Source organism: Desmodus rotundus, chromosome 2 (assembly GCF_022682495.2).
Source record: "Desmodus rotundus isolate HL8 chromosome 2, HLdesRot8A.1, whole genome shotgun sequence".
Lineage (NCBI taxonomy): Eukaryota > Metazoa > Chordata > Mammalia > Chiroptera > Phyllostomidae > Desmodus > Desmodus rotundus.
The window spans coordinates 131,424,862-131,447,945 of record NC_071388.1 but is presented as its reverse complement, the minus strand read 5'-3'; the positions used below and the strand labels follow the sequence as shown (position 1 = coordinate 131,447,945).

Genomic DNA, 23,084 nt, shown 5'->3' with positions numbered 1-23,084 from the left:
ATAGTGTCCTCTAGTGAACAGAATTTATTGTGTAGGTCAGAGGAGAAATTTGTTTAATGTTTGGTAAAAAAGTTTTTATTTTTATACACAAAATAAAAATGTATATATTTTATTGGTATATTATATATTTATTTGCATGTATTTATTTTACATATTTTAATCTTTACTTTTATTAATGTGGTATAGACTCTGTCATAGACAATAGCAAAGCTATTAGCCTCTTTCCAGTAGGATCTGAAACTTTATTTAGTCTTTTAATTGTAGTGATTCTTTGTGTTATATCATCTACACTTTGCATTTGTTTTTTTTTTTGTCTCTCTTCTTAGACCTACATATGACTGACAGTGTCCATTAGGAATAAAAATATGTAGCAGTAGAGTAAATTTTCTATGAACCCATTATAGTGAATTAAATGTCATGATTATGGGTTGGGATCTCTGAACCATGAGTTTTAGCACCGTGTTCTAAACCATTAAGCATTCCACAGAAGTTCTAACCTACGCATCCTTTTTAAAACAGTACTTAAGCCTACACTAATGAGGGTAATTGTTAAACTTTGCCTCCTATCTTTTTGTAATCCTGACATCTCAATGTTACAAATATGGAATATAGTCATACTTACCAACCTAATTTAATGAGCAATGTGCATTCCAGAGTAATTGAATGACTTGCTTATGGCCATGCAGCTATAATGTGACAAAATTTAGACTTTAACTTGAGGGATTGCAACATCTTGTCAGCTACTCATCTGACAAATAAGTATAGTATCGGAGTAGACAATTTCTAAAGTTCCTCCCAGAAAGTAAATATATTTATATGATTTCCAAAAGATGTGTGTCACAGTTTTTTTCATCAAGTTATTAACTGGACAATTTGTGCTTATTTCCCTAAAATTTATCTTGTGTATAAATAATTGATTTTCTACCCTTATAAATTACTCTGACATGTATTGTATTTGCTCGTTTATGGTCACCAGCTAGCCATCCAATAGTTTAATGAATATATGACCTATTTCATCTAAGTTTAGATACAAAAATTAAATGATACTGACCTGAGAATTCCTCACCCCTCAGTAAATAAAACTCAAGATTTTCCTCTAAGCTGAATATAGAACATTGTTTTATTTTCCTGAATCAATAGGTGAAAGGAAAAAAACCACATAGCAAACTATTCACTTTACTTATAACTCCATTATTTGTGAACCAAATGAAAGGAGTTAGCCATGTGATAATAGAATGCCTTGAAAGCATATTCACTGATACTGAAAAATTTGGAATATTTCCATCTATGTAAAGAGTAGGAAATATTTGGTATCAGATATCAGAGGAAGATTACTCAGACAACTAAATGTTCACTGAAGTCCATTCCAAAGAAAGGTAACATTTAATATAACTTTTTTGAATTAGTGAAGAGAATAGACTTCTGTAATCTCTGAAAATGATTGGAATACTAATTGTAGTTACAAATTTAACTTTCAAATGCAAAGTTGTTTATTTACATTAGAACTGCTTATGATTTTATAACCCCTAGGTCTATACAAAAGAGATGATATTTTTCTTTAAGAAAATTAAATAATTTAAAACTTAAAAGACTAACATGACTCAGTCTATATGTAAACTATAAAGAGATATCTGAATTTGAATTTTAGTAATCAAAACAGAATATGATAGCATTATGCAACCACTGAGCATACTTTCTGGAAATTTATCATTGACAGTATGAAGTGCTGTGTAGCACAGCACATGATGACAAGCACTATAAAATAAATCAATGCTTGTAAAAATGCAAATGACTAAAAATATAGTTTAGTTTTTTACCATTAAAGAACTGAGCAAAAACCTACCTGATTTTTGAGAAGTGAATGTGAGATATTATTTTTGGTATTTTCCTTATTATGCAAAAAACAATGTTCAGAATGTGCATGCTTATAATTTATTTATAATTGTATCTTTTATTCAAAAAGTTGATTAGACCATTTCTTTTCCTGAAAATCTTTTAACAAAATATCCCAGTAAGTTATTTTTACTAGGTTTCAATTTTTAATTGGATGCCTAGCTAAAACCTCACACCCAATATCTGGTCTGTGGGTCGATCACCAGCACATACACTTGAGTGTGCAGGTGTGCACAGGTACCCATACTCAAGTACGTGTGGGTATGTGTGTGTGAGGCAAAATCTTCAAAGTGTTGTTTTAAAATATTTAGGTACTGGTAAAAGTCAATACTTTATTTTTTCATTACTTTTTATTTTTTATTATTATAAATTGATTTAACCATTAGTGTTCTAAATTGAAACTGTCTATACTTGCATAGCAAGAATACTTTGAAAACCATCTGAGTTTATTCAAACCAGTCCAAAACTATAATCATTTATTACAATTACTTTAGAAGAAATCTAAAATTATCAGATTACCACTGATACATTATTACCACTTTGTGTTGTTGATTGCATAAGTCAGGCATTTAAGAATACATACTAAAGTTTAATTGTTTTGTAACAATTGTGTCAATATCCAAAATTTTACTGAACATAAATTTTATATAACTATATAAAATTATGATTTTATAATTAATAATCCTGAAGAAATTATTGATCAGACAGTATAGTATTTTAAGGAGAACCATTCAAGTTTTATTCATTCATACCCAAACCTTTATTTAAAAATTTCTGTTTATTAGGTGTGGTGCTGGGTTCTCAGGGTACAATAATGATAACAGAGATTCTTGTTCTCATAAATTTTAGGTTCTGGGGAACAAAGACAAAGTCAAGCAAACTCATAAATAAATAAAATCTTATTTTAAAAAGTGTATTGAAGGAAATAAATAATGGACTAAAAAAGAAGCACTTAGATGTAATTTTTTTTATAGGATGACCAGTACAGGCCCATTCTAAGAAGATTTGAACTAAACCTAAGAGGAAGTAATGTCCTCTCATTTATATCTAAGACAACTAATTTGCTTTTTGTGTAGAGAATGGATTTGGTGGGGGGAAGCTCCAGTAAACATAGATCACTTAGAAGGATTGTGTTCTAAGTTAGAAATAGTGGTAGGTTATACTATTGTAGTCTCAACGGATGGTAAAAATTTAACTTAAAATGTTTGCAAATAGGATGAATGTGCAAAATGAAAATAGGAAGGGCTCAAGATTAATACTTAAATTTCTGAATTACACAACTTGATGGGTCATGAAGATGATAAAGTTGGGGTTCAGTTTTAGTATGTTAAGTCTGAGATTAAAATTATGACAAAGTGTGGCCACTACATTGGGAAAAAAACAGAAAATGTACAGTCACAGAAACTAAGAGAGTCTGGTATTTTGAGAGTTTTAGAGTTGAAACAGAGAAGTATTCAGTAAATTTGGTGACAGAGTCATGAAACATTTTGACAGTGCTCACAGTCATCAAGGAAACCCAGTTCAGAGAGCACTCCATGTTCCACATCAGTGATGCTCCAGTGGGGATGACCTGCCTCCCCAAGGGACATTTGGTAATACCTGGAGATAGCTTTGATTGTCACAAGTGGGTAGTGCTGCTGGCATCCGTGAGTAGAGGCCAGGAAGGCTGCTTAACACCATACAAAGCATGAGCTGGTTCCCCACAAGGAGGATTTACCCTGACCAAAATGGCAGTAGTGTGAGAGCTGAGAACCAGTTCTTTACATAAGAAAAACATCAGTCTCTGCAGTCAAGGTTAAGTAGTTCTTTTTGTTTGTTTCACCATTTATGTAACAATAACCCTTAAATACAAAATGGTACTAATATCAATCATCAATATAGTTATTCTTTTTTGATCTCTTGTTTCACCTCTCACCTTATCAAGTCTCCTATGCTAGATTTCTTTTTTCCTTCCCTTTTAATATTAAAATATCTCTAGGCTCAGACGTTTATTATCTTATTTCTAAAAACTTTATCCTCACTTCCTTGTAGAATTTACATAGCTTCATGTTTTTATATATTCTTATGCTAACAGTTACCTAGTAACTATTGGGTTCTAACTACTTATATTGCTTTTCCTTTTGGATGTTTTAAAAAAATCCCCAAAGTAGCACATCTAAAAATAAACTTCATATATGATCCACAAGATCAGCTTTCCTAAGCTCATTAAGTGGAAACTTCATTTTTCAAATGCTCAAAATAAAAATCTTAGAGTCATCATTGACCTCTTTCCTCTCATAATTTAAAAATCAAACAATACTGTCTAATCTATCTTCAAGGTATGTTCAGGATTTGACTACCTGACAGCTTGACTCAAAGTACTTAATTTTGAAGCATCATCAACTTTCTTCTCTATTAGTGCAATAGCCTCCTAGCCAGTCATCTTGTATTCCTTTTTGCTCACAACAGAGTAGCCAGAATGCTCCTTCTAAATCATAAATCTGATCACTTCATGTCTTTAATCAAAAATATCCAGTGGTTCCTCACTATTTCTCATAATATTTTATAGGGTTAAAAAAATCTAGTCTGTTACTTTTCTGACCAGATATTACTGTCCACCCTACTCACTCTTTTCCAGGGAAGCGTTGCTGTATATGAAGTTCATCAGTACGTAGGAATATGAGCACTTTCCTGAAATGTTCTCTTGGCATAAAATATAGCCTTATTATAGAATGAATAATATTTTAAACTGTAAAACTATCTTCTATCTACAATTTCTTTTGAAGAAGAGATTATTTCACTTGAGTAATTTTAAAGCTATGTTTATCTAATATAGACCAAAAATGTAAATACTGTGAAATACACCACACACACACATTTTATAGAGTGGCTTTACATCTTTGTTTTAATAGCATTACATTAGGAGACAATTAACTTCAGTAAAATAAACTGAATTTTCTTTTCTTGGGTTTACATACAGATGAAAAACAAAAACAAATAAAATAGGTTACCACCTCAATCTATCCTGTGTTAACTATATTTTCTTAAAGAATATTGCTAACTGTAAGAATTTTGTTAAAAAGAAGATAATATTTCCATGCATCAAATATTTGAGATCCTCTTTCATAGATTTTTCTCTCTCCTTAATTCAAGATAAATAAGTAAATAAATGTCTCCAATGACGTATATCTTCAGTTTACTGAAGCTGGGGTAATGACAGATGCCTTACAGTCCGCAGCTGCAGAGGATCAGTTGTTTTAAGTAACAGCCTCTAATTTCGTTATAATCGAGCTGCCAATTTTTCTGTAAGATTTAAGTATTTCATCCATTTGACTAATACATTCCTACAAAAAGGAATGTCTCAGGCCTCAAAACTTTGGCTGTGTATTTGGAGAGTTTATTAGGAAAGAAATCATCTTTCTGAGAAAGCAGCCAAAATGTGTCTTCTACTTTGTGCGACAATATGAGCAATGCCTTTTGTTGTCAGGAAAATCACATGTCTCTGTAGTCGCTTAAACATGACATATCATCAGTAGTGTAGTTCATCGGCCTATCTGTCTAATGAGCTAGCTAAAGTGGCCAATGAGAGTTACATTTTCTTCTTTTCAATTATATGTGTTTGTTTTGTTTTGTTTTCAGTCTTTTTGGAGACAAATGACTTAGCTGTCTTTTTAGCTTTCCTGTTTCTGTGTTCCCACATCAGATTCCATCCCATTCCCAGAACCTGTTTACTTTTCCTGTGTTTTCCACTTTGTGTATTTACCTGGTTGACTTTGAACCACTTCACAAATTGTCTGTTCATTTTATGAAGACCCAACAGGAATTTCTGCGTTCCACTCTCCAGTCAGTATCAATATGAAAGTCCCTTTTATATGGCTTATGCTCTTCACAATCTTGGTCTAACTAAACAATAAAAAGGAACCATTTCATCCCAATGGAACTCACTATAAAGGGTGATTTGCTGGTTAGCCATAGGTTCCTTGGCATAAGGCCATCCTGTTGCTGTCTCCTTGCTGTTCTTTCCTCTTCTGTTCAGTTCTGCTCTCCGTGGTGTTGAAAATCATTGAGCATTCATTATGTTCTGAGTCACTGAGGATGAACACCTGCTAACATCTTCACCCTGCTGCCTTTAGTGTCTGAGAATCATCTTGTCACTGATGATTCATGACTTTAGGCTGAATTTATTAGGTGTGACAGTCTTTCACCTCATATTCTAACTACTTCAGTTGATATTGGAATGACATTAGGAATTCCTTAATCAAGGAACCAGAGAATAAATGTGTAGATTTTAATAAATCTGTAACTCATTAGCATCTCTTTTGTTTAGCATTAATAAGTAACATTTTTCCTGTCTCTAAGCAGTATTCTTTACCATAGCAGCATGACTTAAATTTGATTTATTCTTCTATAGTTTATCATTAGTAGGAACTTCGTCAGACTGCTTAGATGAAAAAGAATCACTAAATCAAACTTCTAAGTGTTCTATTAACATTAGAAAATTGGGTTCTTAATTGTCAGCAGTCCAGGTATAGCAGTATGGAATCAGAGTTTTTGAGCATGAGTATAATCAAATGAAAATCCTATATTTAAAAAAATGGAACTTTGTATTATATATGTACCATTTTAGCCAGGATGCCATTGTGGTATAAAACCATGTATATATTTACATCTGACAAAGAGAAACAGATTTTTCTATGTTAACACTAGACAATAAATATCATATTTTTCTGCATGCTAAAGGCTTGTTCTACTGGAGTTAGAAAATGATAAATATTCTAGAGCTCCAATAGGCTCTAAACAGATTATAATGCTTATTTTTCCATTGTTTCTCCTTTTTATAAATATTATAAACATTGACATGCCCATGTCACTTGTTGTTATAATTACTTTTAAATGCCTCCAAACTGGGGGGAAAAAACGGTTAATTTAAATGACACTGAATCACATGAAAATAATTTTGTGAATTGGCTGACAAAAATCTTTACATTCTATCCATCTATGAGTATTTATTTATATGTCATTTCTAGAGTATGTCTGCAGAGTGTTTTTTATTTAATTTCAGTTAGCCATGGGGCATTACTGGGCAGATGGATAATATTTCCTGTTAGAGTTCAGAAACAGGGTACAGTAATTTCATAATTTCAGTATTTAAACCAATAGGTAAAAAGACTGATATTAAAGGTCATTAGAAACTGCTGGGGTTCTGTGTTTAGTTCAAGCCATATTTTTCTTCCTTGGGATCTCAGTAATTACACAGCAGATTGTGGCTTGCAATTCCTGTTTCTTAGTATCTTGGTGTCTCAGGGTGTTTTGTTTGTTTGTTTTTTGAGGAGGTCTCTTTCTTCTCTTTTAATTCAAGTCCACTTCTCAATAAAATGTGTTCACTAGAAAACCACATGAGAAACTTTCATGTGTCAAAACTTCATATTTTCACTGGTTGCTAGGTCCTAATGATTTCCTACACATTGTGCACATGTCTTCACTCCACATAATTGTTTTCATTCTTGATATAATGCCCCTGGGGGTCTTGTCTCACTTTTGGTCATGCACAATAAATCTGGCCATGTAAAATTAATTACTACACTAGTTCCTACTCAAAGTGATCAAATTATTTGAAGGGCATGGACCATACATTATTTTCCTTGTTGTCCATTCCCAGTGACCTCTCGTACCTTTGTCTACAATAATTCAGTAGTAAAGTATTAAGCAGAAAATCCTAGCTAGCAGGTTTACTATAAATGACAGAGATGGTAACTTTCCTCAAAAGATTCTTAAATGTAGTATTTCTCCATCTGTACTATTTTTTTTTACTTTTTAAATCAAATTACATGTGGTAAGGATGAAGGACAACTGGAACTTCTTTAATTACTGCAGTCTATATAAATAAAAACTCTTCAAAAAATTCCTGACAGTACCTATTCAAGCTGAACATACGGGTACCTTAGTCTTGACAATACTGTTTCTTGCTAGATAATCAATAGAAATGAGTGGCTATGACCACAAAAGGCATATACAAGAATAGTATTCATGACCTTAGTTATAATGGCCTAAAACTGTAAAGAAGCCAAATGAACATCATTAGTAAAATGGTAAACAATTGTGGTATATTCATAAAAATAAAAAATATTAATAACTAGCATGCATAATGTGAATGAATTTCACAGACATGATGTTGAGTAAGAAGTCCTGAATACAAGAACATGATTCTATTTATATAGATTTGCTTAAGCTATTCTATGATGTTAGATACCACAATTATTGTTATTCTCAGAAGAATACTGACTAGGAGATGTCACAGGTTAACCTTGTATAATTCTGTAAATATTCTATCAGATTGGTGGATAAACAGGGTTAATTACAATGGTAAAACTCTATTGAGTTGTACACTTAAAATTTGTGAAGTTGCATATCTATAAACATTAAAAATAGAAGTCAAATTAATTCAAAATCTTTGTAACAATTAACACCTGGCCTAGTTAATATGATTCCCATATGCCAATGTATAGTACATAAAACTTCATCAATTTGTTTTTTAAAATACTATGGTTTATTATTATTTTTTTATAGTGTCCTGAATTTAAAAGGCCCAGGGACATTGCAGTTGATTGGGTTGCAGGAAATATTTATTGGACTGATCATTCTAGAATGCACTGGTTCAGTTACTACACCACTCACTGGACCAGTCTGAGATACTCTATCAACGTGGGGCAGCTGAATGGCCCCAACTGCACCCGACTCTTAACAAATATGGCTGGAGAACCCTATGCTATTGCTGTAAATCCTAAGAGAGGGTAAGTTAATCACTTGGTTATTTATATTTCTTTTTTAAATTAATTTATTTTTTAACGATTTTATTTATTTATTTTTAGAGAGGGGGAAGGGAGGGAGAAGAGGGAATGAAACATCAATGCGTGATTGCCTCTTGAGCGCCCCCTACTGGGGACCTGGCCTGCAACCCGGGCATGTGCCCTGACTGGGAATCAATCCAGCGATCCTTTGGTTCCCAGGCAGCACTCAATCCACTGATCCACACTAGCCAGGGCTAGTTTTTATACCAAACTGTGGAGCAAATATTTTTTCCTGAGCGTCTGCAAAATTATACATTCAGTGTGTGTGTGTTATGTGTGCATTTCAGAATAATGAAACTCATGAGATAACTATATAACCACTCGTGTGTTATATTGGCGAATCTCATATTGAATTTTTGTAAAATTAAACATAATGTTAAACATAATGTTAAACATTAACTAGAGTATTAGTGATTTTAGCTATTTGGATTAATTAAAAATGAAGGCATATTATATATAAACAAATTTAAACAATCTACCGAAGCCATTTACTTTATCTCACATGAACTATTTCTTTCATTTTTTTACTTTTCCTTTATAAGCAATGACCATAAGGTAAGTAGAGAAATGTTAAATAAAACTGCTGATTGCCCATAAAGTGGATCACTGGATGCTGAGTTAAAAGAAAGAAATGTTATTTACTTAATAAAACTATGCAGTGTGATATCTTTTAAATAGAGAATTATATCTGTCTGAGAAAGAAGTTACTTTACCAAAATAAAGAAAAAAAGAAAGAAAGCATATTGATGCAGCATCCATAATAATATGACTGTTCTGTCATGGCAAAAGTATAGTTTCAAGTGTTTGAAAGATTTTTCTTCTAAAATGTTAATGAAATTTTTTAAATTAAATTTTCAATATAAAATTGAGTTCATATTAATAAACAGTGGCTCTCAAATTTTAGTGCATAGTTAAGACTGTTTAAAATGTTGATTCCTGAGGTCCTCTATTGGAGCTTCGCATTATGTAGCTGTAGAGTTGGGTCCAGAATCTGATTTTTCAGAGACTCTGGTGTGATTCTGATGCACAAGATGTGAACAAACACTGTGTTTTGCAGTAGAGTTGGATTGTAACAGCACCATCACTGGGCTAACTTATCTTTACAGGATGATGTATTGGACTGTTGTTGGGGACCACTCCCATATAGAAGAAGCAGCCATGGATGGTACTCTGAGAAGGATTTTAGTACAAAAGAATTTACAGAGACCCACAGGTATGATGTTTCTGACATAGTCTAAAATCATAGCAATATGCTAAGCATATTAGTGTTATAATTCTTTAGGGGTTTTTTGCAATATAATCATTTTTATAAACCGATACAACTAATTTATAATATGACATTATAAAAGTCATTAACATTTCATGTTGTATTTTTCCAACTTATACTGCCAGTGATATTATGGGGATAATATTTGAAAATTGATCAAGTTTTAAGGCCACAAGTAGGATTTCACATACATAAAATTTTGAGGTTTACAGCAATTTATTAGGGTATTTTCTACAGAAATATGTTAATGATGTTGGGATAGGTGGTAATATTACTAGAGAATGAAAACTAAATGGACAAAGAGCTGGGGAAACAAATAATTTTTGTGACATACCAGTTGGATGATGCCTTGCTTTTTAAAAATATTTATAGGTTTATATTATTTATGCTATTACAATTGTTCCCATTTTTTTCTCCCTTTCCCATTTCCACCCAGCACCACCCTCTCCTGTCCTTAAGTCAATCTCCATGTCGTTGTCTGTGTCCATGGGTTGTGGGTAAAGGTTCTTTGATCAATCCTTTCACCATCTTTCACCTTATTCCCCACCCCTTTTCTGGCAGCTGTCAGTCTGTTTCATGTGTCTAAGCTTCTGTTCCTGTAATAGTTTGAATATTCTGTTCATTAGATTATTGTAGTCATTAGACTCCACGTATAAGTGAGATCATGTGGTGTTTGTCTTTCACTGATGACACTGCTCCAGTAACTCTTTCTGCTCCCAGGACTGATCAGGAGCTCAAGTTTTTTTCCCGCCTCCCTGCTTCTTCTCTCATTCCATGTTTCTTCCAGCCTTCCAACCAGAATGCCCTTTCAACTTTTGTATATTCAACTGTATCTTTCCCATCTTATACCTTCTAACTTTAACACTTTTTCCTCAATAAAACATTTCACTCTCCTGGAGTGGCAGGGATTCTGTACCACCCACCCTGCTTCCAACATTCCCATCAAAAGGATAAAATACATTATCCACAGCCTACATTATTTAACAATTATGATTTGTAATATTATTAGAGTTGAAAATTTATGTTTGACACTTATATTTTTATTAACTTTTAATATGTCTAATGCCTTTTCTTCCAACTAGACTGTTTTTACTCTTTATGGGGGTGAGCAGTCCTTGGGGTTTAGTCCATTCATGTGCGCGCATCACCATTCAGTGATTTAACAAATACTGACTGACACCACCTGGTGCCAGGAATTGTTCCGGATGCTGAAGAAAAAAGTTCCTACTACTGTGAAAAGAGTCCAACTCCTATGCTACTTTCCTTCCTGTAGAGCAAACCATAAATATTATGCATCATGTCAGATACTTGTAAGTGATATTTTGAAGAAAACATACTAAGGGATGAGCAGTTATTGGGGGCACCATTTTAATTATAGTTATCAGAGAAGAAGTCTCCAGAAAGGTAATATTTGAAAAGATAACTGAATAAACAGTGAAAGCTAGTCATATGAATATGTGAGGAGAGAGCTTTCCAAGCAGACAGAACAAGTTCTGAGTTAGGAATGAGCTTAGCATGTGTCGAAGTAGCAGGAATGGTAGTGTTCCTAGAAGCCCATGAAGATGGTAAAGATGAGGGTGGCCAGGTGATCAGGGCAGATCATGTAGAACCTGGAACACACTTGAGAAGCCCTGGATTCTATTCTAGCTTTAAGAGGAGCCATTGGAGAGAACTGAGGACAGTGGTATAATCTGCCCAAACGTGACTTTAATTGCTTAAAGACCTTTGTACTTCCTTCCTTAACTTTTTATTTTTTACTAATTTTAGATGTATAAAAACATTGCAAAATTACTTAAAAAATTCTCTGATGTTAATATCTTATGTAATCATACTATATGTGAGATTTTTCATTTAAAAAATGATGTGGCAGCAGTTTATAGAATGGAACGTAGGAGGGTGCTTTGAAGGGAGCCTGAGAGAGAGGAATTCTTGCAAAGTTTATTTATAAAGGGAGCATAATGCAGGGGAAGCAAAAGATGGAGAAAGGAAAAGAGCCCAAAAAGACTATGTCTCAGGTAAAGTCTAGTCTCAGCTTGGTTCACAGGGAATGTGCTTTGGAACATAAATTCCATTACAGGCAAGGGGATTGTCTTTTGATATTTCCTGTCAGTCGTTGGTTGGCCGGTGGGCCCTAACTTCCCAAGCAAGTCTGCTGCATTGAGTTGAGCACAAAATCCTGCAGAAGGCAGGCAAGTGTGAGTCCTTCACTGCTAAAGCAGCGCTGGGAGTTGGGTACCCTGACTTGTAAAGGAAGCTCGGGCTGGGTACCACAGCATCTCCTACAGTGGGCTAAATGTGGGTGAATGTATTGAATATCTTCCATGTGCTAATCATTCTGCTCAGCACTATGGGTAATTTAATGATGAACACGACACAGTCCATTTTCTCATAGAGTTTACATTTGAAAAGAAGAAAAAAAATTGAGGCGTGAGCAGAACTAACTAGAGTTTTGGCAAAATGTGAGAATTGCTACATACCTTGTAATATTATGGAAGTTCAGAGTCAAGAAAGATTATCTCCAATTAAAGAAAAAAGACTATGTGAAAGGTGTCTCTTGAAATAGGGCTTGGAGAATAGACAGACATTGGAAAGGGGGGCAGATAATCCATCACAGTGCAGGGTTTATAAAGGTTTCCTTTGGAGTCAGATACCTGTTTTTGTTTGTTTGTTTGTTTACTCCAGGGGATCACTTATTAGCTGTGAGATCTCAGAAATGAACTTATTATCCTCAAAGTTTGATTTTATCATTATAAAATCAAAAGGATAATAATAACTAACTTAAAATATTGCCATATGTATTAAATGGCATAGCACTCTGAAACAGCGGCTGCAATGCCGAACACGCGGCATGTTTCACCATGGCAGGAGTCAGGGGACACCTAGAAGGGGACAGGGCAGGTAATATAATGTAACAGGAGCTGAGAAGAGAGGGCTTTAAATGGTGGGGTGTTTAGACATGACTTGAAACACTGCACAATTCTGATTCAAGAGTGATGGGAAGAATGTGGGTCTTCAGGCATGTTGCGGTGGTAGCACTATGCCAGTAGAATGAAGAGATACAGAGACTAAAAGGCCAGTTAACAGTCCACTGAATTGTCCCACTGACAGTGGAGAATAGCATAACTAGAACAGTAACCTTGAGACAAAAACAAGAGGATGTAAGGGAGACAAAGCAAAATTTGAGTAATAGAATTTATCAAATACATATGAGAGCAGAGGGAGAGATAGGAAATATCTCCAATGAGTTCAGGTTATTCAAAAAAGCTTGTATTCTTCCTTCATTCATCTCTCCTTTAATTCAAAAATATTGTTGCTTACTATATGCTAGGCACTCTTTGTCACCTGAAATATGGATCCCCGTACTTATAGACATTATTGTGTAGTGTGGGGTGACATTAAAAACAAAACCAAAAACATGTATGAGTGCACACAGGCGCAGGTATAAATGGCTCTGACCGAGAAGAGTGGAGTGCTGCAGAGGTGTTGCTTTCATTACAGTGGGGCGGGAAGGCTTTTTGAGGGCAGTTGATTTTTAAGAATAATTGCTAGATGATGTGACAGGACAAGATATAAAATGATGTTACAACACAAAGTAAAGAATAGGTCAGAAGGCCCTGAGGTGAGAAATGGAATTGAGGGAAAGCCAAAGAGCATAATAAATAGCCCTGGCTGGTGTGGCTCAGTGGATTGAGTGCCGCCCTGTGAACCAAAAAGTTACTGGTTCAATTCCCAGTCAGGGCACATGCCTGGGTTACAGGCTGATGGATGTATCTCTCACACGTCGATGTATCTCTCACTCGTCAATGTTTCTCTCTCCTTCTCTTCCCTTCTCTTATAAATAAATAAATAAATGTTTCTTTTAAAAAAGAGTGTAATAAATAAATTGGAAAGTGGAATGAGACAAGGCTTGGCAAGGTGCATAGGGGCCAGCCCTTGCGGGTCTTAGAGACCATGGAAAGTACCATTGACTCATATTAAGCAGGTAACAGAATCTGCTCAGACCCCACAGGGGCATGTCAAGAAGGTAATTGTTGTGAGGCGCTCTACTCATTTTACAGTGGGCATATATCAGTTTTCTTCTCAGCAACTCTGCTCTGAGAACTTCTGCCCCACTTACTGGAATAGACACTGAGAAGTCATTAATTTACTCATTCAACTAATATCTATTGTACACCTGGTATACGTCAACCACGATTCTGAGCACTTGAAATATATTAGTGAAAACACAGTTATCACTCCCATCCCCCTAGTAGAGGGCAGAGGGCTGAGATGCTGACAGTGAAAATATAATATTTAAAAAGTCTATTATAAAGTAAATTATGAGGTGTTTAGTGCCGTGGAGAAGAGAGTGAATGTAGGCTAGTAATAAGGGTCAGGAATGGGAGGGAATAGTTTCCGTATAACATTTTTAAGTCATTACAGTAGGACTTTTGAAAAGGCAGCTCTTGGGCACAGATTGTGTGAGGTTGTCACTCAGCCACAGGCAGCCGTTGCAGGTGTGGATGCAACCCAGGCTGAGTCAATCAGGTGTAGATATCTCACAGATAACTGAACATTTTAGTTCTGGAGATCGAAGCAGAAGTAGAAATGTAGTTTGGAGAATTAGCAACAGATAGCTGATATTTAAAGTTATTGGAATTGTTAAGATGAACAAGGGAGGGGAAAACAAACAGGCTTCTTAGGGTAGAGTTTTGTGGGATGCTTACATTTAGAAGAGTAAACTTCAAAAGTGAGGTTTGCAAATGTGTCTGGGCAATAGAAACCAAGCAACGGGATTCAGTGGCATCATAGCTGAAGGAAGAGTTCAAAAAGAAGGTATTCCGCATTGAACATTACATTGAAGAAATATGGAGTAGAAGAAAGAGCATAGCCTTCCATTTATATGTGAGTTAAACTCTAGCAACCTGCATAAACTTTTGAGCATTAATTTTCTTATGTGTAGGTCACTTTGATAATATTTACTTTACCTGTAATTAGCATGCTTAAAATAATTATGTGTTGGATAAATGTAGAGATGAATACCTACAATTTTTCACACTCTAACCCACGGTATTGTTGTAAGGCCTCTTTTAGTAAATGACACACTTTTTAAGTTAGGCTCTGTAGTAAAGACAAGAAGCATAATCTATCTTCTGTTTTCATCAGCTGTGAGGTGGTTGAGTAGTATGCCACATGAAAATAGGAAGATGAACTGTTTGATTCTATGCTCCATGGCTAGTACTTGCCTGAATGTGTTGCCAGGGAAGGCACATTATAAATATAAGTTTTTGAATGGTGTTAATGGATATTGTGTCAGAGAAGGACATTTTCCAGTTTTCCCTCCTACAGGAGGTATGCAGAATTACATAAGTTTGATTTAAGTACCATGTTGTTTGATTTGTAGAAGCTTATTTATGTTTTCTTTAGCTCCTCCCAAATTGTGGCTGCTTTTCAGAGAATAAAGAATTACATACTGGCCCTTGGACCAGTCTTACATTACCTGATTCATTCAACATTTTTGTTCTTGGCCAACAAATGTCTCTAATTAAATAAAATGAATAAAAACTTAAGGACTACTTTGCAATTCTTTGATACATTTATTTTACTAATATTCATAAATAAATATGTATATGTATATATGTATATGCTGTATACATATGCATATATGTATATACATAAGGAAAATAATTTTAATGTAGTTTGGAATCTAAGACTCTAAGTAAGCAACCTTTCTTAAAGATACTTTTAAATTTTTTTGAAAATAAGTTTGATATAATGATAAGTATCTTTAGGTTTTTGGGCTTCTCTTATCACCTCTTAAGTCAAGAATATGGTAATAGTGCACAATTGCTTGTTGTTACTACCTTACAAGTCTTGGCTTTTCTTTAATACAAAATTTATATTTTTTTCTTTAATTTTGAAAACACAATAATTTTAATGCATTGCTCTGTTGAAAACTTCTTTGTTAAATATTACATTAGTACTATAGTAGTTTCTCATAAAATTTTTTTTTCCTTGTCTAAGGTCTCAGTAGGAATACCAGAGCTAGGGGGAGCATAACCTTGAAAAATTTCAGAGTTCAACCAAAGTGAAATTCATAAACCCCTAAAATATTATAGTAATAATGGTATCATGGGAGATGGTAAGCAAATGCCTACATGATTAGGGTCTCTAACGTGCCTTCCCAAAACTGAGTGAGCCTGTGTCTTTATCTTCTACAAACCCTCCAAATTATGATTCCATTATGCTTTATTAGAATGGGGATGGTATTTATTTTAAATTTGCTGTGCTTATACTGACTTGGTTCTAAATAGCTATCATCCTCAGTTTAGATAAGAATTATTTTTGTTGAAATTGATTTTTTCCCCAATTTATTATTGGCTCTTTAAGACAAAAAAAAGGGATGTGATATTTTAAAGATGGAAACAGACTAGTTTTTTTATATCAACTTGACTCTCATCTCTATAATGAGAAAGTTCGTTCTTTTATTAACTTTTTTAAATTTAAACAATTATATCCTCTATTAAAGGGCTTAAGGAAAATTCAAAATCATTGACTTGTAGGATTTTTGAAATATATATCCCACCCATCTTAAAACTTTTTAATATCAATTTTATCTAGATGTAATTCCATTCAATGACATAGTATGTGACCAGAGCTGATAAAGATGGGTATGTTTTAGACAAGCCTAGGCTAGTGATGCAATATATGACACTTCTGAGAACTTTTTACTACTGCTGAATCTGAAAAGATGCTATTGGTTGATAAGCTGGATTATATACCATGGTTAATATTTTTTACAATTAGAAAATTTTGTATTTTTAAATATAAAGACCAATTTGTTGGGCACAGACTATTTTTAACCTCCTACTTCATTGTATTAGGTAAGTAGAAGAGAAAGAAAAGTGTTTTCATTCCTTCTTAGACAATTATTTTGAAATATGATGGTGGTGGCAAGACATTGGATTTTCTTATGGTTCATGTTACTCAGAACCATATGTGAAAAAGCAAAAATATAACTCCCTGTATTTGTATATGATTCCAAATACAAAATTCATTATCAAGCAGAAACTAGTAGAACATGGACCACTTGTTTTAATTATGAAATTATTTCTAGAGACTAATTGGGAATACAACATTCTTACATTGTGCTTAAAGAGTGATAATTAGCCTTGTCTTGATGACATTTTGGCTAGATCTACCTACTTAATTGAAGAATGATTCCCAAATGGTGTTCATCATTATTTTTTATTTATTTTGATTGTTAAATGTTGGGCCATCTACACTGGCATACTATTAGCACTTATTCAGAAATACTTTTCATTTAGTTTCCTTGCCATTGAGGTGTACCTCAGTTAGTTACTGGATGTTCTGATTGGAAAAGCTCTTTTACATTCATATGCTAAAGGTATTTTAAGTGTATTTTACTGAGAAAGTATATACTACTTCATATCTAAAGACTATGTCAGAAAAATTAAATATCTACAGCAGCAAAGATTTATTACAGAATCCATGTGTCATAGATCTTACTCTTCTTTGTGGAAGGAACTTTACTTAAGATATTCTATGTGTTGCTTGTACTTTTGCAAGAAGATACTGTCCAGACTTCAATTACATTATAAAATAAAGTTGAAAAAATTAAAGTTGAAAAAATAGAAAAAAACATTTTACCACAGAGTATTTTAGTCCGTTGTTATTGACTAACAGATACTGATGATAAAAATGAAGACAAGCCATCTGAGAGCAAAGTAATGATTAAAGGAAAAAATTAGAGAAAAGTTTAAGTACAGTTAGAACCTGAAGGGATTGACCATTCATTCTTCTTCACTATAAGCACAAAGCTTTCACCTGTTTCAACTTCAGCATGCACACAGATGTCTCCTATCAGTACAGGCTAACTCCAAATGGGTGAAAATATCTCGTGATTAAGCCCATAAACTTTTGATATGTTCATGAATAAATTCCAAATATAACTAATTATACTGAATTATTTTAAAGGTTGTATAAGTTATTTAAATGATGAGTTAATTGTGTGTATATTCCAAAGATAAAAAACTAAAATATCATGGAAAAGTCTTTTAGAAAATAGCTATAACTAAAAAATCAGTTAAGTGTGGAATGGAAGCATACTTAGGATAGCTTTTCTTATGTGAAATAAGATGTTTGCTACGCCTTAGTAAATAAATTCTATGTAATCCATACACCTATATTTCAGATAAGAATTATTTCATTTTTTTCTAATTTGTACAGTACAGTGATATAGACTATGTAAATTTGTGATGCTTGAAGAAAAACAATCATAATTGTAGAGTAAGAAGCAAAAACTTCATTTTAACTAATATCACATTTATTTTCATTTGTCCGTGTGTGTTGATTTTGCAGGCCTGGCTGTGGATCACTTTAGCGAACGGATATACTGGGCTGACCTTGAGCTGTCCCTCATTGGCAGTGTCCTGTTTGATGGCTCCGATTCGGTGGTCTCTGTCAGCAGCAGACAAGGTCTGTGAAGGGCTTATGCTCTTTCTTTTAATTATTTTGACAGAGTTAAATAATGGTGTGTAAACATAAGTATGAAAGCTTTATATTATAGATTTTCTCAAATTCTTTCTTCTGAGAACTCGTAATGAAGACACAGGCCAGAGAACTATTTGATTCTAGGACAAACATGGTACATTGCTACTTACATTCAGATTATATTCGTTCTGCGAATATTTCATTTTCTGAGCAGAACACCTTAAGTAAGTCAATATTAACATCTGTGAAAACTAATGTTTATTTCCAACTCTAGTGGTAACTAACAGGAAATAAGTTACTGTATATAGTAAAACATGATAGGAACAAAATATTATTATTGAGGTAATTGATAGGTATACTTCTACACAAGGAAAAAAACTGTGCAAAAACGACGACTGTACCATCAGTGACCTCAGAATGTACTTGTGCTCGTAGTTTGTGGCACCCTTTCCTATGTCCACCTCTGTGCCTGCCTCTTACCGTTCCCTCTCTCACTTTCTAGCTCCCTTCCGTGCCTCCCACTTTCCTTGCCTGGAAACTTCATTTCTTTCTGTGAATCTGATTTCTTTCCCTTCTGTTTGCCTTACCTTTTCCTACCACAACCCCTTCCTTTATTTATCACAAGTTGCTCATAATATGTTATTTGAAGTTTTATATTTACATGATATATTTTACGAACACAGTTTTGCTTTTTTTTTTAAACAAAAGCAGAGATGCTAAAAAAAAAAAAACAATGAAATTTAACTTTCATTGTGCGTTTGCCTAAAGTGTGTGTTTTTTGTATGGTGGCCATAGTTAGAAAAAAAAAATTCTTCATTTCTGTAATTGATTACAAGAAAGTTATCCTGTTTCAGCTTAAGTGTATATGTTATTATTTCTTTTTAAAATATATGTATTGATTATGCTATTACAGTTGTCTCATTTCCCCCCTTTCACTCCACTACATCCTGCACACCCCCTCCCTCCCACATTCCTCCCCTATAGTTAACACCCTCACCTAAAACAAAAGCAAACTAAGCAAACAACTATATGTTATTATTTCAAGTTACCCTGAAGATAAATATATGTTTAAAACATATTTTATGTTCTACAACCTCTAGATATTAAGTAAAATACAGGATGGGGTAAAAAAGTAGGTTTATAGTCGTGAGTACATAAAAAAGTTTATTTTTCTATTAGTTATTATTTATTGTATTGTTTTCTATATGAACAACTGTAAACCTACTTTTGCCACACCCTGTATAAATATTGTCATTTTACTTGCTTTAAATTATAGTATCAAAAGTTTGAATTTTTTGCTAAATCATTTTTCTTTTTTTAAAATTTTTATTGTTATTCAATTACAGTTGTATGCCTTGCAAAATGTTTTAAAATAAGTCATTTTTTAAAATGGGAAAAATGATAGCCTGTATTATTTTTAAACAAACTAGTCAAATGTGTGATTACCATTTAGAAGTTTATTTGTTTTTACCCCATTTCTAAAACAGGCAATAGTAATAACCAATATTTTTTGGAATTTTAGTCTTTAAAATTAATTTAGGATTACTTGATAAATTTGTTATTCAAATAATCTACTTTGATCATTGATTTGACCCAGAACACAATTTGAGAACTTGGTGAACTGCCTGTTTTTGTGCAAAGGATCGGATTGGCCTGTAGGCTTTTCTTTTGACAGCAAATTGTAAAGCCGAGAAAATTACACTGCATATAATAAGCCCCCAGCAAATGGTTTGTTGTGGTGAAGGTGATTAAAGTGATGAAAGTGTTTTTTTTAATGTTCTGAGTGACATTATTTAATATCTCAATTATTCCTAAGGCAGAGAAAGTAATTCAAATAATTTCATATGTAATGTTAAACATATTTTAATTCTGAAAGTTTTTTTTCTAAAAGTAGTAATAATATTTTCTGTAAGATTTTGGATAAATTTAGTTTTCTTAATTCTGAGTATTTACATTGCAACTTTTATAACCCCACCTTTTACAAATTCTAGGCTTGCTGCATCCACATAGGATTGATGTCTTTGAAGATTATATATATGGAGCAGGACCTAAAAATGGTGTATTTCGAGTACAAAAATTTGGCCACGGTTCAGTAGAGTACCTAGCCTTAGATGTTGATAAAACAAAAGGTGTTTTAATATCTCATCACTATAAACAACAAGACTGTAAGTATAATATTTTACATAATTGTCTATATAGGTAAATGTTTTTCCTTATGACTCTCAAAAGAAGGCACTTTTTAACTGTAGTAACTATTTCAATGCCTTAGCCCCAGTAACTAAAGTAACTTTAATTTTGTATCACCAGACTTTAAATTATAAAAATGAAAATATAAATAATACAAGTTTCCATTTCTGTCATAACAAACATGAAAATTCCAGAATTTAGCTGTGTTTTCTAGTAATGAGAACTGACATTGTTATTTTTATAAAGGCATCATTCTGTTTTTCTGCAATTCTTAATAAAACCTTGTGAGTCTATAGACAAGTAAGGAAATTATTCATCATTAGTCATTTTGACTTTTCTTACTGATAACCAAGTAGCAATTATATTATTAACATTTCATCCTTAAAAGCATCTGAGGTAAACTGTTTCAAGGGTTGTCTTTTTCTCTGTTTATGTCTTGTATTGTCACTTTCCCTCCTAGAAGGGAATTGGTAAATAATTGATATTATTATCTTGAAAGATGTATTTTAAAATACAACTACCAAAAATATTGACAAGCTAAAATGTAGTTGAAATTCTAATGATCTGACTTTATGCATGACTTCATCCTTTAAGAACCTGTTTAATATTTATTTATAATTAATCTTTATGGCAAATAAATAGAGATTTAATATATTTGGTGCAATGATCTGGAAAGGTAACAACTGATATTTATCCAAGTCAGTTTTGGAAACAAATTAAAACAATCTCTAGCCCCCAAAAAACTTTTTAAAATTCTATCTAAAGTTTTGCTGCTTTTGACCAATCATCTGGCATACGGTTTCAAGGTGAGACCTCTTCTCTTATTAAAGTGAACAGCAACACTGAAATGAGGAATGACCAGCAGAAATTTGATGTGATTTCTTTTCAGGGTTGTTAATTCATTATTTCACCTTATTAAGTTGTATCTTTTTGAAAACTAATGTGTTTATACTTGTGCATTTCTTTGTTTTCTTTTGTTTTGTTTTAATCAGTACCCAATCCATGCTTGAATTTAGCATGTGAATTCCTCTGTTTGCTGAATCCTGCTGGGGCCACCTGTGTGTGCCCAGAAGGGAAATATTTGATTAATGGCACCTGCAATGATGACAGCCTGTTAGGTACGTTAATACGTAAACTTCATTATCTGCAAACAATGAATTCATCTGAACGATAAATTTTTACAACTATTGACACTGAATGTAATTACCTATTTATTAATCAATTTAGTTACCCTAATATCATTTATTGTTGAAAGCCTGCATAAAGTGTTCTTCCAATGGTAACTTTCTATTAATTCATTCTACATTGATTCACAAAGCTGCACTGAGCACTTACTATCATTTAAGAGTAGGTTAAAAACCTTGAAGTCGCACAGAATCAGAATATATTTTATTAGCTCTTGTGTCAGTGAAGATGATATTTCTGAGCATGCCATTATTAGTTTAAACTCAACACCAAATCCATTTTATCAACGGGTTTATATTAAACAGCTTCTGCATGCCAATACTAATTTAGAAACTGAAGAATAAGTTTGAAACTACGTCTTAGTTTCTTCTGTGTAAAATTTGGTTATCCATAAATACTACCACTACTATGAAGAAATGTTTTTAGGCCTTATAAGCAAAGCACAACATTAATTTAAAAACCAAGGATTAAAAAACAAAACTTACAAGATATCTTCATTCCTGAGGTTGATAATTTAGAAGCTACAGCTTGAAACAAACCTTAAAGTAAATTGAAACATCATTTCAAATGCTGAAAAGTATTACACAAGAAAAAATAAAAACACAAATAGCGTGATTCTTTATATTTGTCTTTTACCATATTGGGGAATAAAATTACTATGAAGAAAACAAAAAGAAAATCAACACTAAATTTTATGTCACAGACCAAAACACATGCTCCAAAGTCCCTTGAGGATCAAAGCGAACATTATGCCGTGAACGCGTACTTAGGGTCTTCACGGAGCAAGGTTTACTCCCCGCTGTGAGTCCCTCTGTCAGAAAGAACTCGCATCAGCCCCGTGTCTTTGCCCTCGGTCAGCTTCTTCACCCCCATTTATTTCCCTTTGTTCTCTTCTGGGGGTTTACATGCAATCTGAAGACTTCTGCCTTTCCAAGACATTACATTTCTAAAACTAGAGTAACAATTTTAAGATAGTTGGGTTCCTTAAGCATTGGATATGCAAACCTGAAGAGGTTACAAAGATGAAACGATAAATGACATAAATACCAATAAATGTATATTTATATGAATGCAAGCCACAAAAAAGACAGACTTCATAAAATTTTTTATGAAGTGTCAGATGCTAATCCAATTAGAGAACTGATTACAATTTCCTGTGGAATATGACCATAGAAAAAGGTTTGAAAAGACAAATTAGATTTAGATTAAGTGGGAAAAAGAGAACTGAACAT

At 33.3% G+C, this 23,084-nt stretch overlaps 1 protein-coding gene across 1 annotated transcript in view; it reads left to right on the top strand.

The window, feature by feature from the left end:
• LRP1B (LDL receptor related protein 1B) overlaps positions 1 to 23,084 on the top strand; it is a 1,720,016-nt gene that overhangs the window by 1,617,773 nt on the left and 79,159 nt on the right. The window contains exons 80-84 of the mRNA XM_053919407.2: positions 8,440 to 8,663; positions 9,827 to 9,933; positions 18,349 to 18,465; positions 20,472 to 20,645; positions 21,660 to 21,785. Coding sequence (XP_053775382.1) covers positions 8,440 to 8,663; positions 9,827 to 9,933; positions 18,349 to 18,465; positions 20,472 to 20,645; positions 21,660 to 21,785 — 748 coding nt within the window. The remainder of the gene's footprint in view (positions 1 to 8,439; positions 8,664 to 9,826; positions 9,934 to 18,348; positions 18,466 to 20,471; positions 20,646 to 21,659; positions 21,786 to 23,084) is intronic.